At 30.7% G+C, this 25853-nt stretch overlaps 1 protein-coding gene across 1 annotated transcript; it reads left to right on the plus strand.

The window, feature by feature from the left end:
- Nucleotides 1-2972: 2972 nt before the first annotated feature.
- Nucleotides 2973-3452, plus strand: LOC139902376 (uncharacterized). Its single transcript, XM_071885009.1, has one exon. It carries the CDS (start codon nt 2973-2975, stop codon nt 3450-3452), a length of 480 nt encoding a protein of 159 aa, XP_071741110.1.
- The last annotated feature ends 22401 nt before the right edge of the window (nt 3453-25853 follow it).

A 25853-nucleotide genomic window follows, 5' to 3' on the forward strand; every position in this document is an offset into this window, starting at 1 on the left:
GCCAATTTTTTTTTATTTCACAGCAGAAGTAATTAAACATTAATAATAAACAAATACTACCATTTAAGTTATTACATTACTACAGAAATTCAAGTGTCACTTAAAACGCGGTTTATAAATACATAGTTATATTAAATCCACATCAGAGTTGACTTCATGAAAAACATAACACCAACACGCCTGTCAACTCCCCAAAACATGTAATCTGATAAGCTAACAACCTGCAGAGAGAAAATGGAGGGGTTAGCACGAAGCTAAGTGAATGACACTAACAATTAACAATAGTATACAGTACCGTCATACATCATGTCATACAACTAAAGCACACAAACCACTAGTGTTATCACAAGAGACTCCGGCGGCCTGGCCAAGCCATTAACCACAGTTGATCAGACTGGGTTTACTAGATGTTTCTTCCCATAATGAATCGTATAAGTTCTCCATACGCAACGAATGTTTATTACAATGATCATGCGCGACTAAGTTTTCTCTTTTACTCCTTCCAATGAACACTTGTTGTATTTATGATTCCATTCAAATATTAATGTGACGTGATTCATGATTTGTATTGATAAAGTCATTTGATTTATGAATTGTGAATTGATTATGTGATTGTTTAATGCAAGTTTATTAATTTTAATTATTGCAAGACAATCTATTGCAAGTTAATGATTGTCTAAGTCCACTTAGTGATTAATTTAGTTAGGGATCAAGACAAGTTGTGTAATTTACGTATTTTGTGCTCAAGATAATGGTTTTGATTAACTTAAAAAATCAAGTCCATGTGATTTAAACAAAAACTTGATGAGCATAATATTTGTTTGAATGATTAGTACTCAACTGAGATTTGGAATGGATAAAACTTTTATCTATTGATCACAACTTCTCATTTTAATTACTTGTTTTGCTTTCTTGCTTAAATCCACAATTTAAGTCTTTTAATATTTATGCAAATTAGTTTAATAACAAAACCAATTTTTTTTTAAAAGCAAATTTATATATCACGAAAAGGGCCAAAATAAGGGGGCCTAACCAAAATACACGAGAGCGAAGAAGAGTAGAATTCGAAACAATACAGGAAATAGAAACTGACAGAAGCAGCTGCAGAGAGTGCAACTCAACCTAAAACTGAAAACATAGTTAAGCTAAACAAGACCAAGGATCCGATATCCACATGAGCCAATCAATCTTCTGGTTCTTAAGTCGATTAGAGATCCATGAACGATTTTTATTGTATCTCCATTAACGTCGTCGGCGCATTCCAGCATGAATTCACAAAAACTTTTTGGTTGCGATTTCTCCATATTAGATATGCACACGTTCATTCCAAAGCTTGCCAAACGAAGGATTCAAGTGTTGATAGAACCCGATTAAGCTTCCCACGAAAGGCTTCATTGATTCTAGATTCGTAACCGGGCCCAATCCCCACCATTTATAAATCCTTTCCTAAATACCCATCGAGTATCGGCAAAAAATCATCGAGTGTTCAATTGTTTCCACATCATCATCACAAGAAGGGCATCTAACGGAATCTAGATCAATACCTCTTTTATTCAGTTCGGTACGAACCAAAATCCTCCGTTTCAATACCTTCCATATGAATAGCTCCACTTTTGCCGGTACCAAGTAGTTATTGAGAGTCTCGATCGGTGACCTGTTGTTGCGACAAAAAACCTATCATCGATTAATCTTGATACTTCTTCGTTGTAAAACTGTTAAAACCAATTTTGAAAACTGCTTGCTTTTAATCATAATCTCTCGTGAAACGAACTCTATTTACCCTAGTTAGTCTAGAGTTTTTAGTTATTTTTGATTAATATTTCAATCCGGATCATATAGTACACCACTTCAAAATATATTTGATAATGTGACTAAAAATATGATGTACATATTACCTTCTACGGAGTATTTACAATATATAGCAATTCAAAATTTTACCCGTACATTATTTCTATTAATCAAAATCCATTAGTCAAAATAACACTATCAATATTTATGTTTATCACAACTCAAATTGGCCCATTTTTTATTTGTGACAAATCCAAACAAATGCAACGAAATTATCGATTTTTCTTATTCATATTTTCCATAAACACGAGTAGGATTCCTTTAGTGTGTGCAATCCCAAAACAATGGGCACATGTTCGGTCGTGAAGTTTTTAGTTAAATGAAAAGAGTTCCTTTGGCTTTAATCTAACCCTTTGTTTTATATGTGTTTAAACTAATAATACTAATACTAATATTAATTATATCATATAAAATTCTAATTCGAAGTTGGGTGTTTCCATGTGAAATATATAATGAGAGCATGTTCAACTGTTCAAGGCCTAAAGTTAGGCTTCACTCGTGATTTATTTCGGTCTCGGAAAAGGTCAAAAATGCAAATATCATATTACTATTCTTATTATTGTTTATGTTTAATGTTTATATGTTTATTATATTTATTTTATATTATATTAACAAAATACAACAAATAATCTGCAATTCTCGATTATATAAGTGCAATAAAGTAGAAATGAGTTTGCTTAAAGTATATGAATCCATCAAGAGAGTAGAAACTTAAGAAAATATAACTTGTAACATTATAGACTAATTGATCAATATAGGTATCTCATTAAATTATATGTATAATCTATAATCTAAGTGTCTTATTATTGAAACCAATGATAACCACAACTAATACCCAAATTAAATATACACTTTGATATAATAAAAAACTATATATCTTTCAAGGGCATGAATAATGTAAGATCCAAGAAATATGCACTACCATACCAAGGACTATTTTGTCATTTCTAATCTCATCTCATAAACAATAATACTACTCTCCTAACCCCATGATCTCTTGTACGGTCTTCCTTCTATAAATTCATTTCCTTCCTCACTTCATAATCAACACACAAAATTCAAACCAAAATTTTGAGGCTCACTTCAACATTCTAAAAAGATCGATCATCGGCTCATTGATCGACATGGGCAATAGTTTACGATGTTGTTTGGCTTGTGTACTTCCTTGTGGAGCACTTGATCTAATTAGAATCGTACATTTAAATGGTTACGTTGAAGAAATAACACGTAGTGTGACCGCAGGCGAGGTTTTAAAAAACTACCCAAATCATGTATTAAGTAAACCATGTTCACAAGGCGTAGTAAGAAGAATCTTGATTTTATCAAATAGTTCCGAGCTTAAAAGAGGAAATATTTATTTTTTGATACCGTCTTCTTCTGTCCCTGAAAATAAAAGGCACCCATCACAAAAAGATCCAAAAAAGGCTAAAAAAATTGCCAAGGTGGCGGTTGCTGACGTGTCGATAGAGGAAACCGTTGATCCTATAAATTCGTCCGATGTTGTTGTCGTGTCGGAAAGAAAGAAGCGAGGACACCGGAGAGCTCGCCGGACAGTTCAAGCCGGTGAATGGAGGCCTCATCTAGAGAGCATCTTTGAGGAATGATTTTTCTTTTTAAATGGAACTTTTTTTTTGGTTTGCGAACTTTTATTTGTCTTCTGTTTTGTATTTTCTTGTGGGTAGATTTGACATTTTTTTTTAAGGATTTCACCTGTGTTTATAGGTTTTTTTGTAAACGAGGTAAATGTCTCTTTTACCCCGAGAAAATCACTTGAAGGAGAGAAAAAAGAGCAAATATGCCGAAGTTCATGTACTTTGATCATGTCCTAAAGTTGCAATTATTATATATACTTTCTCTTTTCTTTTATATAGCCTTTTGTATTTGTTATCATTACAACAATTTTATGTGGAAGATTGGATAAAAATGATATGATTGTTTTATTTATAGGGTTTGTTTACAATAACAGAATTCTATAATTACTTCATCTATATTAGTTGTCATGAAATTAAATAACCGTTTATAAATAAATTCTATATAAAACCAAAAATTCTATATGGAGTGAAACGGTACCAAAAATTCATATTTATTATTGTAAAATATGCTTTAAAACATACTTTAATAAAAAGTAATGATATGAAAATCTCAAATCACCCTCAAAAATCGAACCATTTGTCGTAAGTACTCTATAGTTGACTCGTATTTAGGGATGACAATGGATCGGATATGGATCGGGTGAGGCCGTATCCATATCCATATTCATTTAGTTTTTGTTCATCCACATCCATATCCATATCCATTTAATTTTTTTCATCCATCCATATCCATATCCAATGGATTAAGCGGGTTAATGGATATCCAATGGATATTTAAAAAAGTGTTATAAATTTTCGAATATGTTATATAAATAAAAACGTAATATATCAAACATATATATAACGTGTAATCTTTGTCGAAGATACAACACAGTTCGTGAAATATACTATTTAACATAAACTATGACAAACTAAACGTGTAGTTTGTATATTTATTTGCTAAGATATGAGTGTTTTATTGTAATATATGGGTGATGGTAAATGCATACATAGTTTATTCATTATATGGTTCGAAGCAAAATGTATGGGTGACGGTAAATGCATATGTAATAGTAAATGTGTTTGCATATATCTATATTTATGTATTTATATATGTATTTCGGGTGGTAATGGATATATCCGTGGATGATATTTTTCATCCATATCCATATCCATTTAGTTTCATCCATATCCGTATCCATATCCATTTAGATTATCCATATCCATCACGAACCGGGTGGATCGGATGGATATCCATTGAATCGGGTGACCATTGCCATCCCTACTCGTATTGCATGGTATAATAAAAGTGCTACATTTTCTACTTTACCAAGTCAGTAAGCATTGACAAAAACATATTATGTCAAACATCAATCTTTCAATATGTCTCAAAATAGTTATCCTTTCACAAATTATTTATAGAAGTAAAAGTAATTATTTAAAAGTAGTAAACTCCTTCTATTACAATCACTTATTACTATTACTATTTTAATTATAAATATATTCCGTCAAATCTACGTCTAATTACAACTAATATCAAAGGTAATGTTTACCCTATTTATCTTAATTCTCTGTTGGGTTGCAATTTTTTGAAGGATGTTGAGACTTGAGAGTATTATATATATTTGTGTATATGTGTGCAAAAGTGGATTATGCATGAATCTTAGTTGTCAATCTTGCTTAATTATTGTTATTATACTAAATACACGGAGATGGGAATGTGGTTAGTAATGTCATTGACTTTGTTGTAACTTTTGAAATGTAATAAGAAGCTGGAAAAATTATTTAATTAGAATGAGAATCATTTGTTGTCACTATATAAATAGAAAATACAATTACTAGAATATATATTTTATATAAGAAAACAAACATGTACGACTAATATCTATACACATAAGCATGTACGTATGGTTAGTTGTCAATCATGCGACCTACCATACTAAATACATGGACACGAGTTGTGCTACCAATTACTATTTTCATTGACTTTGAAAATAGAGATACAAGAAACCATCATACATAATACGTAGTACATATTTACATGTTATCTTGTTTGAAATGAGGTGATACATAAACAAAAATGTAATGTAGTGAAACACTAGTACTACAGCAAGCAGAAAAAGGACTTGGAGGTCGACAAAAGTTAAATGCAAAGTCAAAGAGCAAAAGTTGGTATTAGATGTTATTCGAACTCAAAAGTAGAGTCAAAGCAAGTTGGAGGGTCATTTTGTAAATAGTAAAGTTATCGGGTAGTTTGTGTAAGTATGTAACAGAGTTAGTTAATCCGTTATTTAGGATTGTTAGTGGTTAGAAGCAGTTAGTGAAATCGGCCTATAACTTAGCAATTGAAATGTAATAATTCAATCAATTCAAGTGAAATGAAATCGTTCTTTCTCTCTACGATGTTTGTGTATTCTATTTTCATTCGATTATTATGCAATCAGAGCTTAATAATGGCATATTTCTAAAATTGAATCCATAACAGTTCGAGCGATTGTCTCTGTGAATTGTTGATTTGTTTTGTTTTCTGTCAAGTTAGTTAGCTTTCGCATCTTTTGTTGTTATTAATTGATTCTTTTCATCATGAATCAAGTTGAATTTCAAAATCCACTCTATCTTCATCCTTCTGACGGTCCAGGTTCTCTGAGTGCAAGAAAACTCACTAGAGCTCAAAATTACCATTCATGAAGAAGAAGTATTGAGATTGCGTTGTCTACAAAGTGCAAAACTGGATTTATTACTGGCATTGTAGTTTTATGTGTTCGTAATTGTCACACCCCCAAATAGGGCCTGGGGTATTTGTGACTAATTATATTAAATCACAGTTGTATAAACGAGAACGACTCTATATGAGGCGTTTTATTGAGTTTTGCAGCGGAAGATAAATAGATTACATTGTATTTAGAGCATTAAATGTCTCTAATTGATATGATATGTAATGAAGACTCCAAGCATAGCAAGCAATCATCATCAAAGCAGCAGATATACAGCGGAAACAATATTTAAGTACCTGAGAATAAACATGCTTTAAAAAGTCAACACGAGGTTGAGTGAGTTCATAGGTTTGTCATAAATAATGATTTCAGTAATAGATCACAAGATTTAATAAAAGACGATATATCATGTATATCAAAAGTATGCCATTAGCGTATAATATCAAAACTAAACGATTTTACCCCGAGACAATACATATGTAATTGTCGAGATCATTATTATACCACCAATTGACCTGAGGTCAACAGTGCGGGACGTTACTCCCAATAGCGCTATTTATAATAATTCTGTTTGCCTCTTCATTATCTGGCAATTAATGATATTACAAAGCAGGGTTTTGCATGTTTCATATGAACACAATAACATGTTACATATCCACACAATAAAAGTACTCATGTTGGTCGCATAATAGTTTGCACTTGTGTCTACCCGTTATAAAATATTGCATTTATTCTCAGCCCAAAAATATAGATAAAAAGAGAGCAAATGAAACTCACGAACAATATTTCATAATAAATATGCATAGAACGGCAATGAATAAGTGCAGAGTTGGCCTCCGATTCACGAACCTATATCACGTTTATATATTAACACGTATAATCGTAATCGAAAAATCTTATGTATTATAAATGATGTCTTAATAATTTTCATGTTTCATATATTCCTTTTGTATATTTTTAATAGTAATATTAATATAGTTATATTATATGCATTAGGTATATTTTTATTTATTTGTTTTAAAATAATAATCATAATAATACTAACATAATGATACTAATATTAATAATGATAAAAATAATAATGTAAAATAATAATAATAATAATAATAATAATAATAATAATAATAATAATAATAATAATAATAATAATAATAATAATAATAATAATAATAATAATAATAATAATAGTTTTGATAAGAATGATACTTTTAATAATACTGATAAAATAAAAATGATGTTTTTTAAATAATAATAATGTTTTTAATAATAATAGTAATTTTAATAATGACGATGTTTATAAAATAGTTATAATAATAATAATAACAATAATAATGATAGTAATAATAATAATTTAAAATGAAAGTTTTCAATATTATTGATAAGATAAAATGTTAGTTTTAATAAAAATAATGTTTTTAATAATAAAGATAATTTTATTAATAATTATAGTGTTAATAGAAATTTTAATAATCATTTTGATAATAATACTAATATTAATAATAATAATACTTAGTAATATTAATAATAAAAATTATAATACTAATAATAATAATAATAAAAATATTAGAAAAGCTACCTTAGTGTAATAAGCCTTTAAAAAAAATAAACGCCCTTACCCGGGGTCGAACCCGTAACCTCTCGCTAACACGAACAACACCTTAACCAACTGCTCTGCTCGATCATTTCTGTTTTAAATCACCCCTAAATATATATATATCCTATATATCTGTTTCCCTCTTTCTTCTTCACTAGAAACTGGATCGACTTTCATCATCATCTTTTCGACAGAAACAAGAAAATCAAAGCAGCAGCAGCTTCGACGAAGAACACATGAACTCAAAATCCAATTTCAACCTTCGAACCTTTTTAGCTTATGATTATAACACGAGATAGATTCTAAATCGATCCTAGAAATGTTCTGGATCGTTAATTGAACCAGAAACATCGATATAGATTCGAATTTTTACGAAGAACATAATGTTTGACTTTTTAATTTAAAGTTTGACTTGAAAATTCGAATTCATTATAAGGAATTGGGAGCTAAGACTTTACAGGAAGTTTTCTTGGAGGAATCCTAACGAGAATGCAATTACAGATTTTGAAAAACGATTCGAATTCGTGGTTTTGAATAATTGAACAATAAACAAAGATATTGAGTTTTATTTTTGAATTTTCTGTTTGATTTCCATTGACAGCAGTTATAATCAGTATTTATATTGTGGTAAACGACTAAATTAATCAGCAAAACCTAATCTAATCGAGTAGTAATGGAGGTTGACAGGGATGAAGCTTGCACGATATAAAAAAAAATTATTTGGTTGATGATGATGAATCACGATCATAAAAAAATATATAAAAACAAATAGCAGATAAAAAATCACGAATAAAAAATATGACCTAAATTAGGTATATGTCTGGTTCTTTTTATTTTTTTTATTTTTTTATTTTTATTATTATTTTTTTAATAAATATATATTAATAAATATAATTCTAATAATAATAATAATAATATTAATAATAATAATAATACTTCTAATATTATTGATAAAAATAATAATAATGTAAATAGTAAGAATAATGATATTTTATAATAATATTAATAATAATATCAATAATAATAATAATAATAATAATAATAATAATAATAATAATAATAATAATAATAATAATAATAATAATAATAATAATAATAATAATAATAGATAAAGATCATAATAATAATGATAATGATAATTATAAAAATGATAATAATATTAGTATCAATGATAATAATAATAATTTAATTCTCAATAATAATGATACTAATGTTATTAATATTGATAGTAACATTAATATAATAAAATTAATTATGTGTATCAAATTTCATATCAATATATTATTGAAAATAATAATATTGATATAAATGTTAAGATTTATAATAATAATGAAGGTAATATTAATATGAGTATAACAACTATGATTTAACTTGTAATTTGATATATTAATATTACAAGTTATTATTTATATATTAGGTATATATTACATATTTATTTATAACAATTGTTCGTGAATTGTTGGAATTACATAAAAGTTAGGTTTAAATTTTGTCAGAAATTTCCGGGTTGTTAAAGTACCTACCCGTTAAAAGAAATTTCGTCCCGAAATTTTAGTTGTTGCCACCAGTCGGCTTTGTTTGTAAACAGGTGAGGATATTTTCATTTTATTTAGTTTTCACGTTCCCAGGTATGCTCGGGGCCTTGCATGAATTCCAACGGATAGAATATTGTTTTTTTTCAAGAGTTTAAATCTTACGATCCATTAATTCTACGAAGTGCATTTTATTATTAATGCGGAGGTTATGTAAAGGATTTAATCAAGAGTGAATTGATTAGGTTTTCTCAGAAAAAGATGATGATGCTATACAAGCATTTCAGTACGTATGAAATATGATATGAATAATAGTGAGCTTATTTAAACCTTGAGCGTTTATGCCACAATATTAGGGTAGACAAAATAGAGAGGAGTTCGTGAAAATCAGGATCATGAAATTGGATAGAGATCGTCATTGTTTACAACAAGAATGATGAATATGAGTTGAAAAATAAAGTTTTATCAACATTGGGTAATATGGATGAAACGATTCGATTACAGGAAGAGTATAAACGAAGCTATCGTAAAAGATTGAAATGAGAAAATTAAATGTTCGCCTTAACTTTTGACGTAGTCACGATTGAATTCCGAAATTCAAAGGATTTAATAAAAATCTTCATAATCTATAAGATTTGATTCTCCGGTAATTAAGGAAATTGGGATTTTCTTTGATTAAATGTGGTAAATTGCCTCGATTGTTGTGTCTGGAATTTTGCTATAAATTAGCTTCTTCCGTTTCCTTATCTTCACCACTTCTATACTTTCTTCCTCAATTCATATGTAGTGACCCGAACTTTTCATTATTTATATATATTAATTGAGATTGATATTTACATGACTAAATGTTTCCAACGTGTTAAGCAATCAAACTTGTTAAGACTTGATTAAATGAAATAAGTTTCATATAGACAATTGATCACCCAAGTTGATCGGCGATTCACGAATGTTACAAATTTGTAAAAACTACATGTTGTGGTATATATAGACATATATATATATGGTTGACATGAGATTATGATGAGTAAGTATCTCACTAAGTATATTAATAATGTGTGATATACATAAGAAATGAGATTACTAAGTTAAGAAACTCGAAATGATATATATATAGATTATCGTTATGATAACATCTACTAAATACATATGTATCATATTAAGATATTGATACACTATATTTAACATGATAAAATGATATTTAAATATATCATTAAGTGTGTTAACAATGAACTACATATGTAAAAACAAGACTACTAACTCAAGAATTACGAAACGAGACTTATATGTAACGATTATCGTTGTAACGATATTTTAATGTATATATCATATTAAGAGATATTCATACATCATAATATCATGATAATATAATAATTTAACATCTCATTTAATATAATAAACATTGGGTTAACAACATTAATTGAGATTGTTAACTTAAAGGTTTCAAAACAACACTTACATGTAACGACTAACGAAGACTTAACGACTCCATTAGAATGTATATACATGTTGTGTTTTGATATGTATTCTTACACTTTTGAAAGACTTCAAGACACATATCAAAGTACTTCTACTTAACAAAAATGCTTACAATTACATCCTCGTTCAGTTTCATCAACAATTCTACTCGTATGCACCCGTATTCGTACTCGTACAATACACAGCTTTTAGATGTATGTACTATTGGTATATACACTCCAATGATCAGCTCTTAGTAGCCCATGTGAGTCACCTAACATATGTAGGAACCATCATTTGGCAACTAGCATGAAATATCTCATAAAATTACAAAAATATTAGTAATCATTCATGACTTATTTACATGAAAACAAAATTACATATCCTTTATATCTAATCCATATGCCAACTACCAAAAACACCTACAAATACTTTCATTCTTCAATTTTCTTCATCTAATTGATCTCTCTCAAGTTCCATCTTCAAGTTCTAAGTGTTCTTCATAAATTCCATAAGTATAGTTTCATAAAAATCAAGAATACTTCCAAGTTTGCAAGTCTACTTCCAAGCTTTCTAATCCATTTCAAGTAATCATCTAAGATCAAGGAACCTTTGTTATTTATAGTAGGTTATCTTTATAATTCAAGGTAATATTCATATTCAAACTTTGATTCAATTTCTACAACTATAACAATCTTATTTCGAGTGAAAATCTTACTTGAACTGTTTTCGTGTCATGATTCTGCTTCAAGAACTTTCAAGCCATCCAAGGATCCTTTGAAGCTAGATCCATTTTTCTCATTTTCAGTAGTTTTATCCAGAAAACTTGAGGTAGTAATGATGTTCATAACATCATTCGATTCATACATATAAAGCTATCTTATTCGAAGGTTTAAACTTGTAATCACTAGAACATAGTTTAGTTAATTCTAAACTTGTTCGCAAACAAAAGTTAATCCTTCTAACTTGACTTTTAAAATCAACTAAACACTTGTTCTATATCTATATGATATGCTAACTTAATGATTTAAAACCTGGAAACACGATGAACACCATAAAATCGGATATACGCCGTCGTAGTGAAACCGGGGGCTGTTTTAGTTTGGATAATTAAAAACTATGATAAACTTTGATTTAAAAGTTGTTCTTCTGGGAAAATTATTTTTCATATGAACATGAAACTATATCCAAAAATCTTGGTTAAACTCAAAGTGAAAGTATGTTTTTCAAAATGGTCATCAAGATGTCGTTCTTTCGACGGAAATGACTACCTCTTTAGTAATTGACATGTAACTTAAATTTTAGACAATAAACCTATACTTTTTCTGTTTGGATTCTTAAATTAGAGTTCAATATGAAACCATAGCAATTTGATTCACTCAAAACGGATTTAAAATGAAGAAGTTATGGGTAAAACAAGATTGGATATTTTTGATCTTTTTAGCTACGGGAAATGTTTAACAAATCTATACAAATCATATCCTAGCTAACTTATATTGTATTATACATGTATTCTAATATATTATGTAATCTTGGGATACCGTAGACACGTATGCAAATGTTTTGACATATCATATCGACCCATGTATATATATTATTTGGAACAACCATAGACACTCTATATGCAGTAATGTTGGAGTTAGCTATACAGGGTTGAGGTTAATTCCAAAAATATATATACTTTGAGTTGTGATCTAGCCTGAGACGTGTATACACTGGGTCGTGGATTGATTCAAGATAATATATATCGATTTATTTCTGTACATCTAACTGTGGACAACTAGTTGTAGGTTACTAACGATGACAGCTGACTTAATACACTTAAATCTTTAAAACATAATAAAAATGGTTGTAATTATATTTTGATCATACTTTGATATATATGTACATATTTGTATAGGTTCGTGAATCGACCCGTGGCCAAGTCTTATTTCCGAGGAAGGAAATATCTGTGAAAGTGAGTTATAGTCCCACTTTTAAAATCTAATATTTTTGGGATGAGAATACATGTAGGTTTTATAAATGATTTACAAAATAGACACAAGTACGTGAAACTACATTCTATGGTTGGATTATCGAAATCGAATATGACCCTTTTTATTAAGTCTGGTAATCTAAGAATTAGGGAACAGACACCCTAATTGACGCGAATCCTAAAGATAGATCTATCGGGCCTAACAAACCCCATCCAAAGTACCGGATGCTTTAGTACTTCGAAATTTATATCATATCCGAAGGGTGTCCCGGAATGATGGGGATATTCTTATATATGCATCTTGTTAATGTCGGTTACCAGGTGTTCACCATATGAATGATTTTTATCTCTATGTATGGGATGTGTATTGAAATATGAAATCTTGTGATCTATTGTTACGATTTGATATATATAGGTTAAACCTATAACTCACCAACATTTTTGTTGACGTTTAAAGCATGTTTATTCTCAGGTGAATACTAAGAGCTTCCGCTGTTGCATACTAAAATAAGGACAAGATTTGGAGTCCATGTTTGTATGATATTGTGTAAAAACTGCATTCAAGAAACATATATCGATGTAATATATTTCTATTGTAAACCATTATGTAATGGTCATGTGTAAACAGTATATTTTAGATTATCATTATTTGACAATCTACGTAATGCTTTTAAAACCTTTATTGATAAAATAAAGGTTATGGTTGTTTTAAAAATGAATGCAGTCTTTGAAAAACATCTCATATAGAGGTCAAAACCTCGCAACGAAATCAATTAATATGGAACGTTTATAATCAATATGAACGGGACATTTCAGTTGGTATCCGAGCGTTGGTCTTAGAGAACCAGAAAATTTGCATTAGTGTGTCTTATCGAGTTTGTTAGGATGCATTAGTGAGTCTGGACTTTGACCGTCTTTTCTTTAAAAATGATTGCTTAACATTTTTGTTGGAAACTATATATTATTAACATGTAAATATTATGTGATATATTAATCTCTTAACATGTTTGATATTGTGTGATAGATGTCTACCTCTAGCACAAATCCCATTGACTCACCTAATAATAACGAAGAGTCGAATATATATTGGCAAGATTCACAAGTTCCCGAAGAACCGGAAAAAGAGGAAACGGAACCGGAAGAAGATGAACCAGAAGAAGAGGAACCAGAAGAAGAAGAGGTTCCAGAGGGGGAATAGTAGGAACCACAGAAAACCGGTCAAATAAAAGAAAATCCTCAACCAATGGACCAAAGTTAATAATGGTCAATGGTGTTTTCGCTAAGGAAGCAAAATATTGGGAAAATTACCAATTTTCCGATGAATCGGATCCTGATGAGAATTCCGATGATGTTATAGAAATTACCCCGACCCAATTTAATGAGGCAAAAGAAAATAATAAGGGAAAAGGCTTCAAAATAGAGAAATCTGATTCCGACCCTGATGAACTTTATATGTACTGTCAACACCCGTATTTTCAATATCATGACAATAACCCGGGAACCTCTAAACCACCAGGTTTTTCTAAACCAATGTGGAAAACGATGACTCGTATTAGAAGAACATCATATATCCCTAGAAGATTAGGAAAAAGAACCAAGTCCGAAGAAGAAGAAGAAACCAGTGATTCAGATTAGAGGGGTGTGAGCATGTTGTGTAATAAATGTATTGTAGTGTGCTTGTACTTTTATGTTCTATGTAAAAATTGCTTGTATTGTTTGTTATTACGAATCTAATCCTTGTCTATTTTACAGTATAAAAACAAAATGGACGTTAAGGGTAGACAACCGAATATTTTAGAAGACCTACCAGAGGATATGATTGAGGAAATCTTATCTAGAGTCGGTCAGAATTCATCAGCACATTTAGTTATGGCGAAATTAACTTGTCAAACATTTGAAAGACTTTCCAGAAATGCCTTAGTTTATAAAAGGCTTTCCTTTGATAGGTGGGGTATATCACATTGGGGAGACTTTAAGTTACGCCGTGTTTTCTTTAAAGCATTAAATGCGGGGAATCCAAATGCAATTTTACGTGACGGGTTAAGAACCTATTTTGACTCAACATATCCGAACATAGGATTTCGTGAATTAGAAAGAGCTTCTAACATGCAACATAAAGAAGCATGTAATGCTTACGGGTTAGTGATGTTCGCTTCTTACCAAAGTGAGAAAAAGAACATCAGATTGCAGCTTTTAAATAAAACTTTCCCACAAGTGACGGATTCAGTAGTTGGGGTGAGAAACAAGGTTTTTAGATTATTACGGGGCTGTTGGACATTACGAAACCCTCGTTCTTTTGACGACATTACAACATGCTGCCTAGCCAATGGTCATAATGGTTATTTTCCACAAGACCAAGGATGGGAAGTCGTCTTAGTAAAACCAGAATGCATGACTTGTTTCTGGACTTATGAATTACGTGTCTTTATTTCCTTTGCTGAACAACTTGCGTATTAACTAGATTTATCTTCAAAAACTGTTCTGTATCATAGTGTACTATATTTCATGTTATATGTAATATAGCAAAGTTGTTAGTTTGAAGAATATTTGTATGTGATATATTATTATAATCAGTTTTTCATATGGAATTTTAGTAGTTGAATTGTATATTAGCTACTAAGTATGAACTTAACGGGTAGGTAGTACCCGAATTTAAACTTATAAAACGCTAATATGAAGAAAAAGCTTTTATAAATGAGTTCATATTATGCTACGAGATACTATTGACTACTCTTAATATTCTGTATGATTAACTTGTATCATTTGACTATTTTGAAGGAAATGGCACCGACTACTCGACACACCTTGAATATGAGCGAAGAGGAATTTCGTGCCTTTCTTGCTTCAAACAAAGCCGCAGTACAGGCTGCGCTATATACCAACTGTAACTCTGAATCTAGCAATACAGCTAACGGCGCAAGAAATCGTGTAGGATGCTCCTACAAGGAATTCACTACCTGCAAACCTTCAGAATTTGATGGGACCGAAGGACCAATCGGATTGAAAAGGTGGACCGAGAAAGTTGAATCGGTGTTTGCCATAAGTAAGTGTGCTGAAGGAGACAAAGTGAAGTATGCTACGCATACCTTCACAGGTATTGCGTTAACATGGTGGAATACCTATCTAGAGCAAGTGGGACAAGACGCTGCTTACGCGCTACCGTGATCAGCATTCAAGCACTTGATGAACGAGAAGTACCGTCCCAGAACCGAGGTCAATAACGCAGGGTCGTCCCTTCGATTTCAATTTTCCGTATGGGCCCTGTTCAACTAATAAAAAATAGTCTTTTTTGTATACAAAATTTTTAAGTATATGTAAGAATAAGTTGAGTGAACACTGAAAAATTTGGTGAAGTACCAACATTATAGGCCCCTTTGGATTATGGGCCCTGTGCGAGCGCACGTGTTGCACGCCCTCAAATCTGCCCCTGTCAATAAGTTCAAGTCAAAACTTAGAGGGTTATGAACACAGGGATTCGATATTACTTCGTACGAAAGACGATTCACAGAATTGTGCCTATTGTGTCCGAGAGCGTTCGAAGATGAGGAAGAGAAGATCGACGCGTTTGTGAAAGGGTTACCGGAGAGAATCCAAGAAGATATAAGTTCACACGAGCCTGCCTCCATACAAAAGGCATGTAGAATGGCTCACAAACTAGTGAACCAGATTGAGGGAAGAATTAAAGAACAGGCGGCCGAAGAGGCCAACGTGAAGCTAGTCAAAAGAAAGTGGGAGGAAAACGGTGATAAGAGTCACCAAAACAACAACAACAACTATCCCAACAATCGTAACATCAATCGCAACTACAACAAACGGCACAACAACAACAACAACAACAACAACAACTACAACAATCATCCCAACAACAATAACAACCGCAACAACAACAACAATCAGAAGCAGCTATGCCAAAGGTGTGAAAAGTATCACTCGGGGTTCTGCACCAAATTTTGCAACAAGTGTAAAAGAAATGGTCATAGCGCGGCGAAGTGTGAGGTCTACGGACCAGGGGTTAACAGAACGAAAGGAACAAATGGTGTCAGAACGAGTAATGGCGGAGCAAGTAGTGTCAGAGCAAGTTATGCCAATGTGGTTTGTTATAAATGTGGAAAATCGGGCCACATTATTAGAAATTGCCCGAACCAGGAGAACACGAATGGACAAGGCCGCGAAAGAGTTTTCAATATTAATGCGGTAGAGGCACAGGAAGACCCGGAGCTTGTTACGGGTACGTTTCTTATTGACAATAAATCTGCTTACGTTTTATTTGATTCGGGTGCGAATAGAAGCTATATGAGTAGAGATTTTTGTGCTAAATTAAGTTGTCCATTGACACCGTTGGATAGTAAATTTTTACTCGAATTAGCAAACGATAAATTAATTTCAGCAGATTATATATGACGGAATCGAGAAATTAAACTGGGTAGCGAAATATTTAAGATTGATTTGATACCAGTAGAGTTAGGGAGTTTTGATGTAATAGTTGGCATGGACTGGCTGAAGGAGGTGAAAGCAGAGATCGTATGTTACAAAAATGCAATTCGCATTGTACGTGAAGAAGGAGAACCCTTAATGGTGTACGGAGAAAAAGGGCAACACGAAGCTACATCTTATTAGTAATTTGAAGGCACAAAAACTAATAAGAAAAGGTTGCTATGCTGTTCTAGCACACGTCGAGAAAGTACAAACTGAAGAAAAGAGCATCAATGATGTTCTCGTCGCAAAAGAATTTCCCGATGTATTTCCGAAAGAATTACCGGGACTACCTCCACATCGATCTGTTGAATTTCAAATAGATCTTGTACCAGGAGCTGCACCAATAGCTCGTGGTCCTTACAGACTCACACCCAGCGAGATGAAAGAACTGCAAAGCCAACTGCAAGAACTATTAGAACGTGGTTTCATTCGACCAAGCACATCACCATGGAGAGCTCCTATTTTGTTTGTCAAGAAGAAGGATGGTACATTTAGGTTGTGTATTGACTACAGAGAGTTGAATAAACTTACCATCAAAAACCGTTATCCACTGCCGAGAATTGACGACTTATTTGATCAACTACAAGGCTCGTCGGTTTATTCAAAAATCGATTTACGTTCTGGATATCATCAAATGCGAGTAAAGGGGGATGATATTCCAAAAACTGCTTTTAGGACGCGTTATGGTCATTACGAGTTTATGGTTATGCCGTTTGTTTGACTAACACACCAGCTGTGTTCATGGACCTTATGAACCGAGTGTGTGGGCCATATCTTGACAAGTTTGTCATTGTTTTCATCGATGACATACTTATTTACTCAAAGAATGATCAAGAGCACGAAGAACATTTGAGAAAAGTGCTAGATGTATTGAGGAAAGAAAAACTGTACGCCAAGTTTTCAAAATGTTCATTTTGGTTGGAAGAAGTTCAATTCCTCGGTCACATAGTGAACAAAGAAGGTATCTAGGTGGACCCGGCAAAGATCTAAACCGTTGAAAAGTGGGAAACCCCAAAAACTCCGAAGCATATACGTCAATTTTTAGGATTGGCTGGTTACTACAGAAGATTCATCCAAGATTTCTCCAAAATAGCAAAACCCTTGACTGCATTAACGCATAAAGGGAAGAAATTTGAATGGAAGGATGAACAAGAGAAGGCGTTTCAGTTATTGAAGAAAAAGCTAACTACGGCACCTATATCATCGCTGCCTGAAGGGAATGATGATTTTGTGATTTATTATGACGCATCAAAGCAAGGTCTCAGTTGTGTATTAATGCAACGAACGAAGGTGATTGCTTATGCATCTAGACAATTGAAGATTCACGTGCAAAATTATACAACTCACGATTTGGAATTTGGTGTTGTTGTTTTTGCATTAAAGACTTGGAGGCATTATTTATATGGGGATATACCGACCACAAAAGTCTCCAATATATATTTAATCAGAAGCAACTGAATATGAGACAACGCAGGTGGATTGAACTGTTAAATGATTATGATTTTGAGATTCGATACCACCCAGGGAAGGCGAATGTGGTAGCCGACGCTTTGAGTAGAAAGGACAGAGAACCTATACGGGTAAAAGCTATTAATATAATTATTCGTACTAACCTTACTACTCAAATAAAGGAGGCGCAACAGGGGGTTGTAAAAGAAGGAAAGTTGAAGAATGAGATACCCCAAAGAATCAGAGAAACATATTAATATTTGGGAAGACGGAAACCGATATAGGGCTGATAGAATTTGGGTACCAAGGTTTGGAGATGTGAGGGAAATGGTACTTAAAGAAGCACATAAAATCAGATATTCAATACATCCCGGAGCGGGGAAGATGTATAAAGATCTCAAGAAACACTTTTGGTGGCCGGGTATGAAAGCCGATATTGCTAAATATGTAGGAGAATGTTTGACGTGTTCTAAGGTCAAAGCTGAACATCAGAAACCATCAGGTCTACTACAACAACCTGAAATCCCGGAATGGAAATGGGAAAATATTACCATGGATTTCATTACTAAATTGCCAAGGACTGCAAGTGGTTATGATACTATTTGGGTAATAGTTGATCGTCTCACCAAGTCAGCACACTTCCTGCCAATGAGAGAAGATGACAAAATGGAAAAGTTGGTACGATTGTATTTGAAGGAGGTTGTCTCCAGACATGGAATACCCGTCTCTATTATCTCTGATAGGGATGGTAGATTTGTTTCAAGGTTCTGGCAGACGTTGCAACAAGCATTGGGGACTCGTCTAGACATGAGTACTACCTATCATCCACAAAATGATGGGCAGAGCAAAAGAACGATACAAACGCTTGAAGACATGTTGCGAGCATGTGTTATTGATTTCGGAAACAGTTGGGATCGACACCTACCGTTAGCAGAATTTTCCTACAACAACAGTTATCATTCTAGTATTGAGATGACGCCGTTTGAGGCACTTTATGGTAGAAAGTGCAGGTCTCCGATTTATTGGAATGAAGTGGGGGATAGACAGATTACGGGTCCGGAGATAATACAAGAAACTACCAAGAAAATCATCCAAATTCAACAACGATTGAAAACCGCCCAGAGTCGACAAAAGAGCTACGCGGACAGTAAAAGAAAAGATATAGAGTTTGAAATTAGAGAAATGGTCATGCTTAAGGTTTCACCTTGGAAAGGCGTTGTTCGATTTGGTAAACGGGGGAAACTAAATCCAAGGTACATTGGACCATTCAAGATTATAGATCGTGTCGGACCAGTAGCTTACCAACTAGAGCTAACTCAACAACTCGCGGCTGTATATAAAACTTTCCACGTCTCGAATTTGAAGAAATGTTTTGCTAAAGAAGATCTCACTATTCCGTTGGACGAAATCCAAATCAATGAAAAACTTCAATTCATTGAAGACCCCGTCGAAATAATGGATCGTGAGGTTAAGAGACTTAAGCAAAACAAGATACCGATTGTTAAGGTTCGATGGAATGCTCGTAGAGGACCCAAGTTCACCTGGGAGAGTGAAGATCAAATGAAGAAGAAATACCCGCATCTATTTCCAGAAGATTCGTCAACACCTTCAACAACTTAAAATTTCGGGACGAAATTTATTTAACGGGTAGGTACTGTAGTGACCCGAACTTTTCCATGTTTATATATATTAATTGAGATTGTTATGTACATGAATAAATGTTTCCAACGTGTTAAGCAATCAAACTTGTTAAGACTTGATTAAATGAAATAAGTTTCATATAGACAATTGATCACCCAAGTTGACCGGTGATTCACGAACGTTACAAATTTGTAAAAACTACATGTTGTGGTATATATAGACATATATATATATATATATATATATATATATATATATATATATATATATATATATATATATATATATATATATATATATATATATATATATATATATATATATATATATATATATATATATATGGTTGACATGAGACTATGATGAGTAAGTATCTCACTAAGTATATTAACAATGTGTGATATACATAAGAAATGAGATTACTAAGTTAAGAAACTCGAAATGATATATATAACGATTAACGTTATGATAACGTCTACTAAATACATATGTATCATATTAAGATATTGATACACTATATTTAACATGATAAAATGATATTTAAATATATCATTAAGTGTGTTAACAATGAACTACATATGTAAAAACAAGACTACTAACTCAAGAATTACGAAACGAGACTTATATGTAACGATTATCGTTGTAACGATATTTTAATGTATATATCATATTAAGAGATATTCATACATCATAATATCATGATAATATAATAATTTAACATCTCATTTGATATAATAAACATTGGGTTAACAACATTAATTGAGATCGTTAACTTAAAGGTTTCAAAACAACACTTACATGTAACGACTAACGAAGACTTAACGACTCCATTAGAATGTATATACATGTTGTGTTTTGATATGTATTCTTACACTTTTGAAAGACTTCAAGACACATATAAAAGTACTTCTACTTAACAAAAATGCTTACAATTACATCCTCGTTCAGTTTCATCAACAATTCTACTCGTATGCACCCGTATTCGTACTCGTATAATACACAGCTTTTAGATGTATGTACTATTGGTATATACACTCCAATGATCAGCTATTAGTAGCCCATTTGAGTCACCTAACACATGTGGGAACCATCATTTGGCAACTAGCATGAAATATCTCATAAAATTACAAAAATATTAGTAATCATTCATGACTTATTTACATGAAAACAAAATTACATATCCTTTATATCTAATCCATATACCAACGACCAAAAACACCTACAAACACTTTAATTCTTCAATTTTCTTCATTTAATTGATCTCTCTCAAGTTTCATCTTCAAGTTCTAAGTGTTCTTCATAAATTCCATAAGTATAGTTTCATAAAAATCAAGAATACTTCCAAGTTTGCAAGTCTACTTCCAAGCTTTCTAATCCATTCCAAGTAATCATATAAGATCAAGGAACCTTTGTTATTTACAGTAGGTTATCTTTCTAATTCAAGGTAATATTCATATTCAAACTTTGATTCAATTTCTACAACTATAACAATCTTATTTTGAGTGAAAATCTTACTTGAAGTGTTTTAGTGTCATGATTCTGCTTCAAGAACTTTCAAGCCATCCAAGGATCCTTTGAAGCTAGATCCATTTTTCTCATTTCCAGTAGTTTTATCCAGAAAACTTGAGGTAGTAATGATGTTCATAACTGTGATGACCCGGGAATTTCCGACCAAATTTAAACATAATCTTATATGATTCGACTCGATAAGCAAAGTCTATTAAACCGAATCTCATTATGTTTGAACTATTTCATGATAACATTTGACCTTTAACTATTTCCGACGATTCACGAACCTTTAATTGTAACTAAGAATGTAAATATAAATAATTATATATAAAACTAATTATATTAGTATTAATGAACTATTAAGTAATTTTGTTATTATAAAAGATAACATTTAATAACTAAAGATTTTCATTTTGAATATATATAGTATATTGTATATAAATGATTCAAACATATTTTACCAACGTTATCAAAATATTAAATGTACAATGTTATACTTTGTAGTTAATTGTTTAATATACATAATTAATCATCTACTCAACATTTAAAACATGATTTTATATATATGGTAGTATACATATATACATAAATATAACTATATATATATGATTTTATACATAATTATTATATTATGTATATGTAGAAATTTATAATATATCTATGATGAAATAATGTACTATTTTAATAAATATATATAATACTTACATATATAAAACATTTATATTTTTCATAATTACATACATAAGTATAATATAATTAGTATGTAAATAAATATTATAATATATTTATATTAAAATGCATAAATATATAATATTCAGTATATGTTACAATACATATTACATAATTATTAAATATTACATAATAATAGATGATATTAATAAATTAAATTTAAATACAAATATAGTTGTTGTAGTAATGTTATTTGTATCGTCAAATATCAATATTTGTATTCATAATATCACTTTATATCATATAAAGATGAAATTGGATGTATAAATTAGATTATTATTACTAATATTATTATTATCGATAAAATATTAATATTATCATAATTAGTATGGTATTATTATTATTATTATTATTATTATTATTATTATTATTATTATTATTATTATTATTATTATTATTATTATTATTATTATTATTATTATCATTTTTACAATTATTATTATCATTAATATTATATTTATCATTATTATTAATTTTATTAATATTATTAGATATTAATAGTATTGTTATTATATATTATTATTATTAATTAAAAAAAACAGTAGGGATCTATATTATACGCTTGACCTCTGTATCCTTTATCTCTATTATTATTATTATTATTTTTGTTTCTTTCCTGCTCCAAACTCGTGAACCTGTGTTGACATTTTCTCCATTTTTTATCAACCGATCTCTATTATTACAAAATGATTATGTATAATTGCAAATCAAATAAAAAGGAAATCCAATGGGATTAAAGAGCACAGCGATTTTTTTTTTTCTTCTTCTCTGCACGCTCCAATTTTTTTTTCTCTTAATTCAATTTCGAATAAAGTTTCAAAATCTAAAAATGCAGAAAGGTTAGAAATCTTTCTTTGAATCTATCTGCAAAATCTCAACTCTCAAATCTTTATATCGATCTTGAATTTTGAAGTCAAAGTTTAGTTTAAAAAAAGTCAACAATTGTTCTTGAGACAAATTCGCGTTCGTGTATATGTTTCTGATCAAATTGACGATTCCAGTAGTTTTTATACATGTTTAGAAAACTATTTCGTGTTATAAACATTATCTATAATGTTATCTATTACGAAATCAATTTTTTTTGTTTTGTTCCAAGAACCGACGCTGCAGTAGGCCTTTAGTGTTTTTTTTTTATTTTAGAACCCAAATTATTTTTTTTCTGTAATGTTTTGAAGCTTTAAAAGGAACCCTGTTTTTTTTTTTTTTTTTTTTTTTTTGGTTATTGATGTTTTGTTGAATCCGTGAGACTTGTGGAGAAGAAGAGGAATAGAAGAAAAACAGTTTATATATAAAATTTAAATTCGATATTAGTACAGAGAATCAGAATTGGTGGGATGGTCGAGAGTGTTTGCGTGTGAGCATGTGGTCACGAGATCGAGTCCAGAGGACGGTAGTTTCTTTTTTTTTTTTTTGAAACTCTTTTCATGTGAGGTAGTTTTCTTTTCTAATTTTATTATTGTTATTATATATTAATTATTATTAGTATTATTATTATTATTGTGATTGTTTTGATTGTTATTGTTATTGTTATTATTAGTATCATACTTGTTATCATATTTGAAAGTATTATAGACATTACTATTATTATTATGATAGGTATTAATAATATTATTATTAGTAATAAACTTATCATTTTAGTATTTTATCATCATTAGGATTATGATTATCATTATTATTATTATGAAGGAAATAAAAATATATTATTATCATCAATATTAGAATTTGTACCGGTTTATAAATAATAGTATCATCAGTACATTTACAATTAATAATATCATATTTATCAGTATCATCATTAATATTTACTAGTATTATTATGATTATCATTTATCATTTTATAAATATTAGAACCCTTATTATTAACATAAGTATGGTATTAGTATTAATATTATTTTAGAGTTATTATTATTAGTATCATTAACAGTTATCATTTTCATTTTTTTTGCTATTAGTATTATCATTATTAATAAAATTATTATTATTATTAGTAAATCATTATTATCTAAATTATTATTTTAACAAATAAATCTTTTGTACACTATATATATACTTATGGTATATACTAGGATTGTATTAATAATTCACATAACAAACTAATAAAATTTCATAAATACAATACTAACCACAAATATATGTATATAAATATATTAATGTCACTATTTATATAAACGTAAATCATTATAGATATATATACATAAAATCGATATATATATATATAAAATATAACTTAAAATATAATATAAGTATACGTTTTAAAATAAAGGTTAGAATAAATTCTACAAAACTATAATATATAAACAATACATATTAATAAATGAAATTTTGTAACTTACATTATACGTATTAATATATACACAATTGATATAGGTTCGTGAATCCGAGGCCAACCCTGCATTGTTCAATGACGTCATATGTATTTTTACTACAAAATACAGTATCGTGAGTTTCATTTGCCTTTTTACCCTTTATATTTTTGGGCTGAGAATACATGCGCAACTTTTATAACTGTTTTACGAAATTGACACAAGTACGTGAAACTACATTCTATGGTTGGATTATCGAAGTCGAATATGCCCCTTTTTATTAAGTCTGGTAATCTAAGAATTAGGGAACAGACACCCTAATTGACGCGAATCCTAAAGATAGATCTATCGGGCCCAACAAGCCCCATCCAAAGTACCGGATGTTTTAGTACTTCGAAATTTATATCATGTCCGAAGGAGGATCCCGGAATGATGGGGATATTCTTATATATGAATATTGTTAATGTCGGTTACCAGGTGTTCAATCCATATGAATGATATTTTTGTCTCTATGCATGGGACGTATGTTTATGAGAAATGGAAATCTGAAATCTTGTGGTCTATTAAAATGATGGAAACGATTGTTTAAGTTAAACTAATGAACTCACCAACCTTTTGGTTGACACTTTAAAGCATGTTTATTCTCAGGTACGAAAGAAATCTTCCGCTGTGTATTTGCTCATTTTATAGATATTACTTGGAGTCATTCATGGCATATTTCAAAAGACGTTGCATTCGAGTCGTCGAGTTCATCAAGATTATTATCAAGTCAATTATAGTTGGATATATTATGAAATGGTATGCATGCCTGTCAACTTTCGATGTAATGAAAGTTTGTCTTTTCAAAAACGAATGCAATGTTTGTAAAATGTATCATATAGAGGTCAAGTATCTCGCGATGTAATCAACTGTTGTGAATCGTTTATAATCGATATGGACTTCGTCCGGATGGATTAGGACGGGTCTTCACAGTTGGTATCAGAGCGGTGGTCTTAGCGAACCAGGTCTTGCATTAGTGAGTCTAACTGATAGTCGTTAGAATGCATTAATGAGTCTG

The sequence above is a fragment of the Rutidosis leptorrhynchoides genome, chromosome 3 (assembly GCF_046630445.1).
Source record: "Rutidosis leptorrhynchoides isolate AG116_Rl617_1_P2 chromosome 3, CSIRO_AGI_Rlap_v1, whole genome shotgun sequence".
NCBI lineage: Eukaryota > Viridiplantae > Streptophyta > Magnoliopsida > Asterales > Asteraceae > Rutidosis > Rutidosis leptorrhynchoides.